The following is a 15581-nucleotide window of genomic DNA, read 5'->3' on the forward strand; positions in this document are numbered from 1 at the left end:
CCGGCTTTCCTCCACGGTGGAAAATAATGCTCGGTGCTGGCACTGCCTGGGGGGGAGGCAATAATTCCTCCCTATTCTGTCCCTATCGGTACATAACTTGAACGGCGCCGAGTTGTCTCTAGCGGACTTCGCAACGTATGGCACGGAGACTCGCTCGGCGGTGCCTCTCGTTGCTCAGGTCCACGGTTTTCTGCCTAGCTACTGCTGTAGTCTGTTCTCACCAAGTGGGCTGAGTGGTCCGCCTCGCTGGGGGCGACAAAAACTATGATTAAACCTAACCTTAATCCCAATAAAATAATTTGCCATGGGCACACACTGGCCTAGCGGTCCAGGCGCATACCACATAGGCTGGTAATCCAGTCTTACAGCGTGTAGCGGCCTTTGCTGTGTGTCACCCCCCCCCCCCCCCCCCATCGTTCTCCCCATTTCCTGTCAGCCTACTTTCCTCTCAAATAAATGCAGAAAAAGCCCTAGAAAATATCTTTAAAAAATGTATAATTTGCCACCCATTTTAGATAAGATAAATAAAAAGTGCCAGGAGAGGGATTTGCTCCCGAAGGTGCTGGGAATCGGAAGTCTCATGCTTAACGTTGCACGCCTCGAAGCCATCTGGTGCAGCACGGTTTTGGGACTTATTTAAGGCGGTCCGCTCGTGTGAGAGGCAGTTCCGTGTGCATCACAGAAGGGGGCGTTGTCAAGTTAAAGCGATCGGGTAGGAAAGCGACACTCGTAGAACATTTTCAAAATGAGTGACAATAGGCCATCTACAAGGACACAGATGTAAGATGGGAGATTTTTTCCCCCTAAGTATAATCTCTATACCACCAGCTATGGTGATAGATGTTCCAAACAAAATGAATGTCCAGAGGTTGAAATGGTGAAAACATACTGTCTGAAACACACTGAAAATAGTCAACGTTGTGCTAAACTGGCTGACGAGAGCTATGCTAACTACAATGTTAATATGAACCAACAACCAACCAGCACACAGCATGTACCCATGGAGTTTGCCTCATCTCCTATAGCAACAACTGAGCATCTAGACTGACAGACAGACAGATCCAGTAGAGCTTTATTGATCCCGTTGGGGATATTCAACACCAGCTGTAACCATTAATCCCTTGGCTGTACAAAGAACCAATGGGTAATGAGGATAAAATTAAGATGACATCTCTCAGCTGACCTCTTTACTTCTCCTTTTTCCCTTTTTGTCGCTCCTTCCTTTATCCCTATCTTCATTATCTCCCTCTCTCTCTCTCTCTCTCTCTCTCTCTCACACACACACCCTTTCATTTCCCTGCCTCACCTCATACCTACATTCTCTCTCTCTTATTCGTCTCAGTATACATTCTCTCTTTCATTCTCTTGTTCGTCTCACAAATACCTACATTCTCTCTCTCTCTCTCTCTCTCTCCCTTTCATCTTCATTCTATACATTCTCTCTCTCTCTCTTTTCTCCTCATTCTTCTATACATCCTCTCTCAGTGGAATGTAGTAAATGAGGGGAATGTGGAGCTGAGTGTGTTGAACCAAAAATAGAGACTGCAACACGTGCTGCGTTCAGCACACACACACACACACACACACACACACACAGGGAAAAGTGATGTGCATTGCACACACGCAGCCTCCCTTACACTGTCACTCTTACTGAGAATCGATATGTACTGTGTGTGTGTGTGTGTGTGTGTGTGTGTGTGTGTGTGTGTGTGTGTGTGTGTGTGTGTGTGTGTGTGTGTGTGTGTGTGTGTGTGTGTGTGTGTGTGTGTGTGTGTGTGATTCATATCGCATTCATTTGTAATTTAATCACCTACAGTAGACACTGCAGTACATGGATGGTCTGTTCTGACTGCAGCAGTACCCACCCACTAAACTATGTAGCACATCCATCTCTCCTCTATCCATCTACTGTATCTATCCATCCATCCACCCACCCACCCAACTAGCCATCCATCTATCCATTCACCTACCTACCTATAGAGGACATCCATTTACAAGTTGTATTCAAGTACAGAATTACTATAGTTCACCAGTTAATATTTACTGCTATTTGCACCAACCTAGTACCTGGCTGTTAAATATCCTACCTCAGTAACCCAGGGAAGATGCTGTTCCAAATTCACACTTAATTAATAATAACTATAAGGTTAAAATGTTCTATTTTACAAACTTGACCTATTTTACACAGTATTATTATTCAGTATATTACTGTTCAGTACGCTGGATTATAAACCTTGTTAGTATTATACCTCGTCTTTAATGGTCTTGTTTTGTTTCATTATATATGTTGTACATTGCTAGCACAGTCTGACAGAGCATGTCACACCTACATTCCACTGCACATACATGCATGAGCATGTGGCAAAATATAATGTGGAATCTATTTACCATACAGTACAAAACATCTATCTATCTATAATGTCTTTCTGTCGTTTCAGTCACTCAACTTTTTTTTTAGGGACCCTCAAATGTATGTGTATTGCCACGGACCCCCATCTGGAAATATTTGTTAGATTTTCAAAAAAAAATCCGCTCTCTTTTAGAAAAAAATGGCCAATCTACAAGCTTGCGACGCGTTGTGAGCTTGTAGATCGGATATATTCAAATAGCTGATGTGTATAGGATTAAAGTGGTTGAACTGATCTTGATTATATATTAACTAACTTGGCTGGGGAGGGGACCCCCTGGAACCCCTTCAAGGACTCCTGGGGGTCCCCGGACACCACTTTGAGAACCACAGTGCTCTACAATGAGTAGCCTACATACATTGCAGATAAAAAATGATGTATTAAGATTAGATGTGGTTGGAACTGGCCCTGGGTCAGTGTTCTGATGTCTCTATTAGATTAATCCACCAGTAAGAGGCCACATCTGCATTCATCTGATAAACTGCACTGACCATGACATGTCAACTCATCTATACAGCTCGTTTGCATACGCATGCAAATGCAGAATATAGGAGTATTTTTATCAAGGCCAGGTGGACAGAGAGAGAGAGAGTAGAGAGAGCAGAGAGAAGGGAAGAGGAGAGAGAGAGAGAAGCAGAGAGAGAAAGGGATAGAGAAGTAGAGAGAAGGAAGGGGAGAGAGAGAGAAGAAAGAGAGAGAGAAGCAGAGAGAGAGAGAAGCAGAGAGAGAGAGAGAGAAGCAGAGAGAGAGAGAGAGAGAGAGAGAGAGAGAGAGAGAGAGAGAGAGAGAGAGAGAAGCAGAGAGAGAGAAGCGGGGAGAGAGAAAGAGAAGCAGAGAGAAGAGAGAGAAAAGCAGAGAGAGAGAAGCAGAGAGAGAAGTAGAGAGAGAGAAGCGGGAGAGAGAGAGGGAGATAGGGAAGCAGAGAGAGGAGCAGAGAGAAGGAAGAGGAGAGGAGAGAAGCAGAGCAAAGGAAGAGGAGAGAGAGAGAGAGAGAAGAGAGAATGAAGAAGAGAAACAGAGAGAGAGAGAGAGAGAGGGAGGGAGAGAGAGAGAGAGATGAGAAAGAAAAACCTTCAATTAAATAACTGATTTTATTATGTTACAAAATACCGTCACCATTGTACGACAAAATATTAAATAGGGCTTAAGTGGTTAATCGGACTAATCGATCAGAGATTAATAAGAGAGAGAGAGAGAGAGAGAGAGAGAGAGTCACATTCTGTCCTCTCTCTCTCTCTCTCCTTGGTTCCGCAGTGGTCCAACTGACAAGCACACACACACCGTCATTTCTTCCCACACTCGGAAAACGCCTTGTCATCTCAATACACGCTGACAACACTCACACACACACACACACACACACACACACACACACACACACACACACACACACACACACACACACACACACACACACACTATGACTCACTTTATAGAAGATGAGCTTCAAAGTGCCGTAGAAACCCATGGTTGGTTCCGATAAGATACAAAAGAAATCCCACACGAAAGGTCCGTTGGAAATGTGTGTAATAAAACACCGGGTTATTTATCCATTTAAAAATGAATATTTTCTAATGTCCCATCGTATTCAAAAGATGATAGAATCCACAGAAACAGCGCTCTGTCATCCGTTGCTGTGTCAATCTGTCTGTCATTCTATATGTCTGATGAAAGAGTGGAGAATCTGCGCTGTCTTCTTCATAATCATAAATACAGTCCAAATGCAAGCTCTCTCTCTCTCTCTCTCTGATAGAATGAGAATCCTCGCTGTCCTCTTCGACAAGTGCAGTGCAAATGAACCCTCCTCTCTCTCCCTCTCACACACACACACTCTCTCTCTCTCTCTCTCTCTCTCTCCCCCTCTCCGAGGAACACGCTAGGACATGTCTCTCTTCCTAGAGCGTGAGTGCATGCGCGTGGGTGAGTGTGTCTGTGTAAGCAGGCTGGGCTGGTAGTATTAGTTCTCTACCATAGAATGGAATGGAATGAGAGAGAGGAATGTGGAGAGAGGAAAAAGAGGGGTGGAGCCGGCCGGTACATGCAGTGAGAACGTGTGTGTGTGTGTGTGTGTGTGTGTGTGTGTGTGTGTGTGTGTGTGTGTGTGTGTGTGTGTGTGTGTGTGTGTGTGTGTGTGTGTGTGTGTTTATGTACATAGGGTTTACTGCCAACAGGTTTGAAAACACAACAAATGTAATCATGTACAATTATCTCATTCAACAAATGATCCCAAGGACTTCATTCACAAATCCCTGTTTATCACATCAAGTTAAAGCGCAAACACACACACACACACACACACACACACACACACACACACACACACTCGCAAAACCAGTAGGGGGGTTGATGGGGTCAAAGTTTTCTCACAGCTGACTGACCTGCAGGTCAACAAACTGAAACGCCTACACCCCCCCCCCCCCCCCCCCCCCACACACACACACACACACACACACACACACACACACACACACACACACACACACACACACACACACACACACACACACACACACACACACACACACAGAAATTAACCAGTGTTAGTAGAAGAGGATCTGTCTCAACCAAGCCCTGGAGTGCCAAAACATTCTCTCTCTCAGACCCCCCCCCCCCCCCACACACACACACACACCAGTAGAAAAGACAGAGATTAAATGGGGTTCATTTCCGTGCCACCTTTAAGCTGGAAGCAGAGATAAGAAGCAGATAAGAGCTGAATCAAAGAGCTTTGATATATCGACCAGGCAGCCAATCCCACTCATCGCCAATAGTACGACTTCCTGTCTCCTAAGTGGACATGACTCCAGTTTGTTGTCAGATATCACCAACGTCCTGTGATCACTTGTTGCCGTATCTCATGAGTGTTGCTGACATAGACCAGTAGGACTCTCAACAAAGATTATTTCCTTCCTCTTGATTTGTCCGACTGAAAAATACCATTTTCAGTGTCAGAAGAGAACAGTATCTGGCTTGTGAAGAAGAATGGGTCCAATATTTACTTCAGTGACGATGGGGCAAAAATAATGATCTGTGGTTATGGTCACTCACGTCTTCACTGGAATTAAGAAACTAATGTTCTTACTTCTTCTTGTACCCTAAACCAGTGGTTCCCAAACTCCCAAATTATTCTGGGGGGTCCCCAGAAAGATGATTAGCTTAATGTGCAACATTATTGTTTTCTCACTCAACAGTAAATAAACCAACATACAGTAATAAGTAGGGATGTCCGATTTTATCGGCCTCCCGATATTATCGGCCGATATTAGCATAAAAATTGATATCGGGAAAATATCGGTATCGGTTTTTGAAAAATATTTTTTATTTTTTATTTTTTTTTGCTTTATAAATAAGTTACAGGAGTTTTTACTGTATATGGTGTGTGTGATATGAAATTTGAGCTTACCCTAATCACAATAATCCCCGCATATATCGGTATCGGTTGATATCGGTATCGGTAATTAAGAGTTGGACAATATCGGTATATCGGTTATCGGTAAAAAAGCCAATATCGGACAACCCTAGTAATAAGTGTATACACACAGGGTGTCTGCACATTTCTAAAGTTACAATTCAAGGACTTTAAGACCCTTTTAATACCAAATTGTCAAATATTACGTAAGAAAGAGGCAAACATTGCAAGGCCAGGTGGCCTAGCTGATCTACAAGCTCACAACGCCTCGCTTTGCGAGGCGCTGTGAGCTTGTAGTTCGGCTATTTTCACAAAACGTATCTGTCAAACTAAATGTAATGCCTACAATTCCAAGTGCTTGTCAAGGTGGGGGGGTCCCCAGTTAAAATACATTTATTTTTGGGGGGGTCGCGGCCTGAAATGAAATGTTTGGGAACCCTTGCCCTGAACCCACGTGACACACGCACAGGAAATCAGTAGAAGTTTGGGAGGTCTTGGTTTCTCTTGCCTGTAAGGGTTCCATCTGGACCCTCCTCAAGGAACCCTTAGGGTCCCTGGACCCCACTTTGAGAAGCACTGATTCAGAGCTTGCCTCGGTAAAATGTGGAAATGTCCACGTGATGACATCAAATGTTTCCACCTTTTGTGGAGGAAAGAAATCTAACAGAATACATAAGGTATTTTATTTTGCCAATCTACATATAGATCCCCCCACATAAGAACTATGGGATTTAGGTCCAAAATTGGCAAAATATCGATTCAAGAGTAAAGACTGACTATAGCATGAATTTAAAACATTTGCATCTGAGCAGAAGTCTTCCATTTTTATTATTTTGGAGTGCTGTTATTTCCACTTCATTTGTTTTTAAAATATCTATATTATCCTAACTAACAGCTCAGTGGCCTTTTGGTTAGACTAACCACAAGACCCACACTAAACCATTAGATTATAAATCCTTCTTTAATCATATATATATCCTACTGTGTATACTTTATTTTTTTTTTGTATTGTCCTTTGTGTTAATGGTACAATAAGATACCAGGGTTGTGGCTCTTTCGGAGCGGGAACTTTGGGGGGGTGGGAGGGGTAACATACATTCACTGTTTTTGTATGCTTTTTGTTATTAACCTGTATGTGAAAATATAAAATAAAAAAACCTTGAACAAAAAAAAACAAAAACATTAGATTAGGGTTAGGGTTAGGGGGTTTCAACAGGGGGTCCGGGACCCCTAGGGGGTCCTCAGAGTTAATACAGGGGGTCCGCCAAATCTTTGTGTGATATGACTTTTTTTTTTACATTAACCTCTTGAACCCTAGCATCCCTTTTCTGAGGAGAACTTTAGCCAAAAATAGCAGATCTACAAGCTCACTGTGAGGCGTTGTGAGCTTGTAGATCGGCTATTTTTGGCAAAGAGTTATAGGTGTAGAGGGAAAAAAGAGCAGCAAAGGTTTATCTGAAACACAATGTTATACAATGTAGAGGGGGTCCCTGCTTCATCTCTCTCTCAGCTAGGGGGTCCTTGGCCTGAAAACGTTGAAGACCCCTGGATTACAGTCAGTGTCCGCCCCGAGACTGGGAGGTCGGCGGTTCAATCCCCCGGCCGAGTCATACCAAAGACTATATAATGGTACCCCATGCCTCCCAGCCAGGCACTCAGCATCAAGGGCTGGATTGAGGGTTAAGTCTCGGGAAAAAAACTAGCGCTGTGTCCAGAGAGTGTTCTTGTACATCAAGCTGCCTCAAGCTACGGAAACAGAAGATGAGCTCCAGCCCTTTGTGTGCCACATGGCTTGGGAACTGTTGGTTCCCAAGGCTGACCACTTTCCTTTTTTTTAGTGGTGGCTGGCCATAGCTGAATGGGTAGAGAGAGGACAACTGCGAAACAGAAGGTCCCCGGTTTGCCCCCTGACCCGGCTCTCTGTGTCAAAGTTTCCCTGAGCAAGACATTTAACCCCTAACCGCTCCCTGGATGCTGTATTAATGGCACTTACCCACTGCTCCTAATAGTTATAGGAGGGGTTAAATGCAGAGGGAAAATGTCATGTATGTGCAAGTGTGCAGTGCCAAAAAAAATACCCCAAAGGAGTATTACGTACGATCCCTTTAAGAATGTGTTATTATTGGTGATGGTAAGAATGAGTGACAAACAGATGGCTCCACACATGATAACAGGCTGAATAATGCTATGGTACAGACAGGTGTTTTAGTTTATGGATGACTGGAAGTCTGTGTTTACAACGTTGGTAAACTTCCATGGCATGTTGATTGAAGCTGAGCTTCCTGTTACAGCGTAATGCCAAGATACCCGATTCCAACACCTCTACACTTCTCTGCTATGGTGGTGGTGAGACTGGGGTAATTGGACCATTGTTAATGAACAGTTATTTATCTTTCTCAAATCGATCCTTTTCTTTCCACCTCAGACTTATTCATGCATATTGCATTTATTTATTTATACATGCCTTGATTACTGCAAAACCTCCACACAAAAACATCTATCCACCGTCTGCAGTTGGTTCAGAATGCTGCAGCTCAGCTTTTAACTGGTTCCAGAAAGTTCTATCACATGACATCCATTCTAGCCTGCTTGCACTGGCTGCCCATTTCTTTTACAATTGATTAAGTTTTAGGTAAGACCAGATCCATTCTTGCCCGACTTATATATCTGACTTACTCACACCATATGAGCAGACTCGTAGCCTGACATCATCAGGCAAAGCACTGCTGGCCATTCCAAAGTGTTGCTTAAAAACAAAAGGAGAGCAGACCTTTGCGATTCGAGCTCCGACACCTTGGAATGCCCTGCCTGAGGAGGTCAGGCTTGCCGAGTACACGTAAAACTCGTTTTAAATCTCTTCTGAAAACTCACCTTCACAAAAGGTGTTTTTAACCCCCAACCCTCTCAGTTTTCTCTTGTTTCATCTGTGTTTTTTTGGTTTATTTCTTGTGTTGTGAATTTTTCTGTTAAGCACTTTGTGGCATTTCTCTTGAAAGATGCTATAAATAAAGTTTTATTATTACTATTATTAGATGTGAATGATGCTGTATTAACACTAGCAGCGACAAAGCCAGTAATTTCCAATGGAAGACAGCGACATAAAGCTACAAACTGACGCTTGACACGTGTCGCTGCATTACAAGCTACTAAAGCTATAAAAATAGTTGACTGCCGTCAACCAATCATCAACCAAGCATCAATCAATCATATGGTTTTTGTTTCACCATTTCCCCTTCCCATCTCTCAACAGATGTAATGGGGGAAAACATAATTCTGGCTGTCAGACAGTTCCCTGTTATTTTTTCTTCTTTTTTTTCGGTCATCGTTATACCATACACGGACACACACTTGATGACGTCAGCGATCGTGATGAGCAACACTTCAACAGCTAATCAGCAACAGTGTGTGTAGACTACTAGTGTGAACGGGTGAACAGGTGAGTTTCATGGCTGGAGGGGCTTGAACTTGGGCTGATGTTTGACAGGCGATGATGCTAACACACACACACACACACACACCTGACTGGTTCGGAATGGCTGCTCTATAACCTTCGCCCTAACACCTGGGTCAGCACTCCCATTCTCTCACTCCCACACTTCTCTCTTTCTCTGTCCATTTCTCTCACCATCTTTTCTATTAGTCTCTCTTTCTGCACTGTTACCATAGCAACCTGGTTATGTGTCACTCTCTCTCATTGGCTCCTGCTGATCCACTGACCTACAGAACTCTGTGTGTGTTCAATGCAATTTTATTATATGACATGGTTGAATACACTATTCTAGTTGGCCAATCAAGGCATTCTATAGTCTGTCATGGTTTATTTTCTCATTTAAGTCCTCATCCTTGCATAGAATAGATGATCCATCTATCTATATCTATCTATCCATCCATCCATCCATCCATGCATGTATGCATCGATCCTTCTATCCATCTTTATCTATCTATCCATCCATCCATCCATCCATCCATCCATCCATCCATCCAAGATTGATCTAGCTACTGTATGGGTGACAAATTGAAGGAGAAAACAAACAAAATAAAAGGTGCTGGGCCACCAAGACAGTTTCAATACACTGTTGGAACACCCTTCTAACAAAACATATTCCCTCATTTGGTGTGTTGATGATGGGGGTGGAGAGCGCTGTATATGGTAAAGGACGACCCATCTGATCATATCACTTTTCTCAGTGATATGTGTCTCAGTAGACCAGCGTCTGTGGTTTTTACCAGAGCCATTTAAGGAGAGTTGCGTCACCTCCGTTCACTTCATCGGGCCAGGTCTTCTACATAGCCTTCTATTGGCAAATAGTGACAAAGCCCTGAACCCGAAGTGTGTGGAATGCACTGGAGTCTATGAGCGTTTGTCACTATTTCGAGTTACATGAATCATGTGACTGGCGCGGTTTTATGCCCCCGGGTTGGCGCAACTCTCTAATACAAGGCTCTGTTTTTTACACAGCTGAGCTGAACTCTCAAACATTTGTCTTTGTAACGAGGGGTTTATTATCGGAGGAACAGTTGCTCTTCTGTTTTTCTTTACATGCTCATAATAATGTACAAGCAACACAGTTGTTAAATGTGAGCTTTCAACCCTGCTTTCTGACATCATTCCCAGATTGAAATACAGATCCCACTGAAACACTAGCCAGTTGAGCAGTCTCTGTGATGATGGTCCATTGTGGAACCTTGGGCCGTCAACCTTTACTTTATAGAGTGTGGAGCACTGAGGTAGTGCTCTAGTCAGAAGGCAGGCCTTGATAGCCACAGCTTTGATATACTGAATGTAATAGATAAGAACCTCAGAATTCTCCAGGCGCTCAACTGAACGCTTGTTTGCATGCAGACTTTGATGTGGAGCGAATTGCCTTCGTGATATATCAGGTTGTATTGTTTTAATATCATTAATTTGCTGTTATTTTATTCAAATATTATAGAGGGAATCTCCCTTGTTTGTCAATAACAAAAAAGATGCCTTGCTCAGGTGAACAGTAATTTCTGTGTATGTCGTCTATAAACTGGACTTTGGGGTTTATTGAACCAAGAGTGACAGGACTACCACGGCACATCAGTGACTGAAGCTCTTGCCATCCGTACTCCAATAATGAACTCTCTTTCAAAGTCACTTAGATCTTTTTCTCTTGTCATCTTAATCCAAAATCAAGGTCAACTGGGCCTGTTCAGCATTTTTATACATGCCACAGAGCATGATAGGATGTTAATCATTAACAAACTTAATCATTTCTTCAGGTGTTTCCTTTAATTTGTCACCCATCTGTCTGTGTGTGTGTGTCTGTCTTTGTGTCTGTCTATTTATAAACACCTGTTTCTAATTGTCTTGTGAAGTCACATGTGTGTAAACAGGGTTTTACTGAGTAAGGCGACACTTGAGGAATGTCATAAAGCTGTCTTCCCTCTTTCGCTCTCTTTCTCACACTCTCCTTTTCTCACGCTCTCCCTCCCCCTTTCTCTCTGTCTCTCTCTGTCTCTCTCTCTTGTTCTCTGTGCAGAGTGTGCTCTCTCTCTCTCTCTCTCTCTCTCTCTCTCTCGCTCTCTCTTTCTCTCCAGTCTTTCTGACTCTCATTCAGTTTGTCTCAGGGCTGCAACTACTGATTATGTTCTTGATGTTGGTGATTATTCTTTCAATTATTTTATCAATTAATTGAATAATCAAGAAGCACTTTTTTAATATATGAATGCGAATTAATTCAAATAGATTTTCTTTTAAATATAATTGCCTACATATATTAGTCTGATACTCAAGTACAGAAGTTTAGTGCAAAAATTGAGAAAAAGCTGAGCTTGGACATCTGCTATTTCTGCTACTGTATAAAAATAAATAAAAATATGGTTCGGCAGGTTGGTAGCTAAACATCCTACTATAATTCTAGTAACCTCTGTAGTGGTGAAGCTGTCTGCCGGTTCTCCTCAGTGGCTGGAGCAATTGTTCTGATTTTGCACACAGCCATTGACCATTACCATCTGAACTTAACTGTGAAGCCCGTTTTTCAATTTCATCAAATCTCAGCTTCTTATTAGCGTTTATGTGTGAAAGAATGTCGCCTCCCGGGTTGCCAGATCATGTGCGCATATCCCCCCACGGATGCGTCGACCGGGTATGGTATCTAGTGTGTATAACACATACATAACTATGGACAGTCATTTATTACTTATTTAATCACTTAATGTATTACTGGAAAACCTCATATGTTTTCAGATACATATATTAGTGTATTGTTTAAAGTTGTTTAACCCATTAAGACCTGGAACGCATCTGTGTTGTCTTTTTATTTGAGCTAAAAAGCATTATTTTACACTTTGGCCATTCAAAAATAGCAGATATACAAGCTCATAGCGCGGCACCGAGTGCTGCGCTACGAGCTTGTAGATCTGCTATTTTAGAACAATCGTTAAAATGTGTGCAAATCTTTGAATATATATGTTCGTTTTCTTTGCTTAGTTTTGGGGGGTCCCTGGAACAACATATTTTGAGATGGCGGTCGGCGGCCAAATACATTCATTTTGGGGGTCCTTGACATGAAAAGGTTTGAGCACCACTGAATATAGAGACATACGTTTTTCAGAATACGGTTGGGATTTAGAAGACATTTGTAGAATCGGCTTCAGGTCTTAAGGGTTAAAACAAGAACGTTCGTAAAGCGATGTCCCGACGTCATCCTGAATTAGATTCAGAACAGAGAAGAAGCCCAACGGTGTCTCCATAATGAGAAAGAGTTGCGTGTGGAGGAACATTGAGCTATGGGAATCACACAGATTCATGAAATCATTATTCATGATTATTAATAGGGGCTTGCTGCCAGTGGTGTAACATAACTAAGTACATGTACTTAAGTAAAAATAAAATGGTATTTACAATTTTCAATACTTTTACTTCTCCCCCACTACATCTCAGAGATATTGTACTACAATTATTATATGAAAACTTAAGTTACTAGTTACTTTGTAGATTTTGATTATTATTACAAAACACATTATTACAAAACACATTAACCACTTCAGCCGTATATAATAATTTGGGGCATTTAAAAATAGCATATGTAAGCTCAATCGCGACTCATTTTGAGCTTGTAGATCGTCTATTTTCAAAAGATTTTTGTATGAACCGAGTACTTTTACTTTTGGTACTTTTATATTTTCATGCCGATTGTACTTTTACTCAAGTACGGGACTTCTACTTGTAACAGAGTATACCTACATTGCAGTATTGATACTTTTACTTACGTAAAACAGTAGTTTTTTTGGTGATTGGGATAGGAATTTTAGGGAATTGTGACATACACAAAATTGGATACCCCAAGTGGATCTATTGTTAATTATATCTGCATTGTGACCACAGCAGGATTGTGAAAAACATATTTTTCATTTCATGTCACGTCTTTAAACACCAATCTGTAAATCTGAACCACACATTTATATTTATATAGCACCTTCATCCACAGCACTTTACAATGTGCATCACTCTCTCTCGCGCACGCACGCACGCACGCACACACACACACACACACACACACACACACACACACACACACACACACACACACACACACACACACACACACACACACACACACACACACACACACACACACACACACACACACACACACACACACACACACACACACACACACACACACGGCACCAACCTGCTTCATCAAGAGCAGATAGGGGGGGTTCAGTGTCTTGCTCAAGGACACTTCCACACGCAAGCAGCATGATCAAAGGAATGTGTGAAGGATGGATTAACAGTCATGGATGCTTATCTCATCTTTTATGCTCTTACATCTCTCCCTCTGTCTGATTATATCCATCTCTCCTTTTCTTTCACACTCTCTTTTATTCTCACATCCTCCACTGTCTCTTTTATTCTCACTCCCTCTCTCTCTCTCTAGAGCAGTTGTTCTCAAAGTAGGGTCCGGGGACCCCCAGGGGTCCTTGAGGGGGTTCCAAATGGGCCCTCCCTTAAGGCCTTTGCACACAGGGTGCGATTAGTCAATCAGTTTTTACCGCATGCGGAAAAACGCACAAATCGAACTGGGTTCGATTGAGAAAAAAAAAAGAACGCATCGCGGCATCGCCGCACGGGGTGTGCATGAGGTCATGGAGAACCATGTGTTCATTTAAAAATTGATATTGTCCGTTTTTTCCGTGCGGAAAATCGCACCCTGTCTGCAAAGGCCTTAACAGGCCTGAAACTCTGAGAGTGTACAAATGGAACAATGCATGAGCTTGTGAGCTTGTAGATCGGCTGTTTTCGCTACTTTTGTGTGACACTGTAATATGACGAAGTGCGGCAACAATTTACAAAAAAGTTGAAACATGGAGATACAAGGTTTCTGCCCGACAGCAATGATATGCTTGTGGTCCAGAGCACTGGGGGCAAAGCGACAGGAAATCCATCAGATCAATCGGTCGATCGTTAGAACCTTACTACAGGGAAATAAACATCTTTATTGAATCAACGATCTTTGTGAGTCGTCTTCCACCCTCCCAGTTCTATTGCTTAAATATGATTTCTAGTAGGTCAGCAAACACGCTATATACACTGCACAATGAATGTGCACACATACACACTACGCCCCAGTCTTTGAAGTGTGTGTGTGTGTGTGTGTGTGTGTGTGTGTGTGTGTGTGTGTGTGTGTGTGTGTGTGTGTGTGTGTGTGTGTGTGTGTGTGTGTGTGTGTGTGTGTGTGTGTGTTCGCTCAACAGGACAGCTCCTGTTTTTAATGTAGGCCAGCAGTTAGCTGGAAGGTTAGCTGCAATACACACACACATTGCCTTGTGGTTAACTGGGTGGTGATACTGTCTCATCAAAGACTGACTGAATACTTCACATACCATAGGGGGAGAGAGAGAGAGGGAGGGGGGAAGAGAAAGAGAGAGAGAGAGAGAGAGAGAGAGAGAGAGAGAGAGAGAGAGAGAGAGAGAGAGAGAGGGGGAGAGAGAGAGAGCGAGAGAGAGAAATAGATGGAGAGGGATATACACGGGGAGTGGGGGAGAGATTGAGAGAGATAAATTGGTAACAGACAGGAAGAAGTGGAGTGAAGATGGACGGAGAGATAAAAGAGAAGAGGAGATGGAGGAGGAAGGAGAGAGAAGCAGAGCCTTAAGGGACATGGAGAGAGAGAGAAGGAAATGAGAACAGGTTACCATGGTGATGGGAGGGGGGGTACGAGGTCTGTTTAACACCTGTGACTGTCCAGAGAGAGAGAGAGAGAAAGAGAGAGAGAGGATTTGAATTTAAAACACATTCTATTCACCACATGAACCCTAGAGTCCCTATACTGCCTCGATGCTCAAAAATAGCAGATCTACAAGCTCAGAGCTTGTAGATCTGCTATCTTTGCTGAAGATATTTAGTCTACAGTGATAACAGGAGAGGGCCTAGTGTAGACCCCTGGGGGACTCCGGTCAAATCTGGTTTAAGTGATTCTAACAGATTGTAATTGTTTTTTATCCATCGACTACATCTGTTAGTCTGATTAACCACATATGCCTCATTTTATACTTTGTCGTACAACAGCACTACCCAAAAATGGCCTCTCTACAAGCTTACAACGCGTCGCATCGCAACATGTTGTGAGCTTGTAGATCGGCTATTTTCGAAAATGTTTGAAAATTCGTTACACTATCAACTATTATTTTATTTGTATAATAATGTGTTTAATAATCAATTAAATCGATTAGTTTGATTAACTGTTGGAGCCCTACTGATCATCAACATACTCACTAGAGAGAGAGAGAGA

General features: G+C 42.6%; 1 protein-coding gene across 3 annotated transcripts in view; it reads right to left on the reverse strand.

Moving 5' to 3' along the window:
• The window catches only part of LOC311035384 (F-box/WD repeat-containing protein 7-like), a 53508-nt gene that overhangs the window by 25891 nt on the left and 12036 nt on the right, over positions 1-15581 (reverse strand). The window contains exon 1 of one of the 3 annotated variants that reach the window (XM_084043553.1): positions 3838-4233. The exons of the other annotated variants lie outside the window; for them this stretch is intronic. Within the exon in view, the coding sequence (XP_083899679.1) occupies positions 3838-3876 (39 nt within the window). The 5' untranslated portion in view covers positions 3877-4233. Of the gene's footprint in view, positions 1-3837; positions 4234-15581 lie in introns of those variants that run through there. 3 annotated transcript variants of the gene reach the window in all.

Source organism: Gymnoscopelus microlampas (genome assembly GCF_963454915.1).
Source record: "Gymnoscopelus microlampas genome assembly, chromosome: 19".
Classification (NCBI taxonomy): domain Eukaryota; kingdom Metazoa; phylum Chordata; class Actinopteri; order Myctophiformes; family Myctophidae; genus Gymnoscopelus; species Gymnoscopelus microlampas.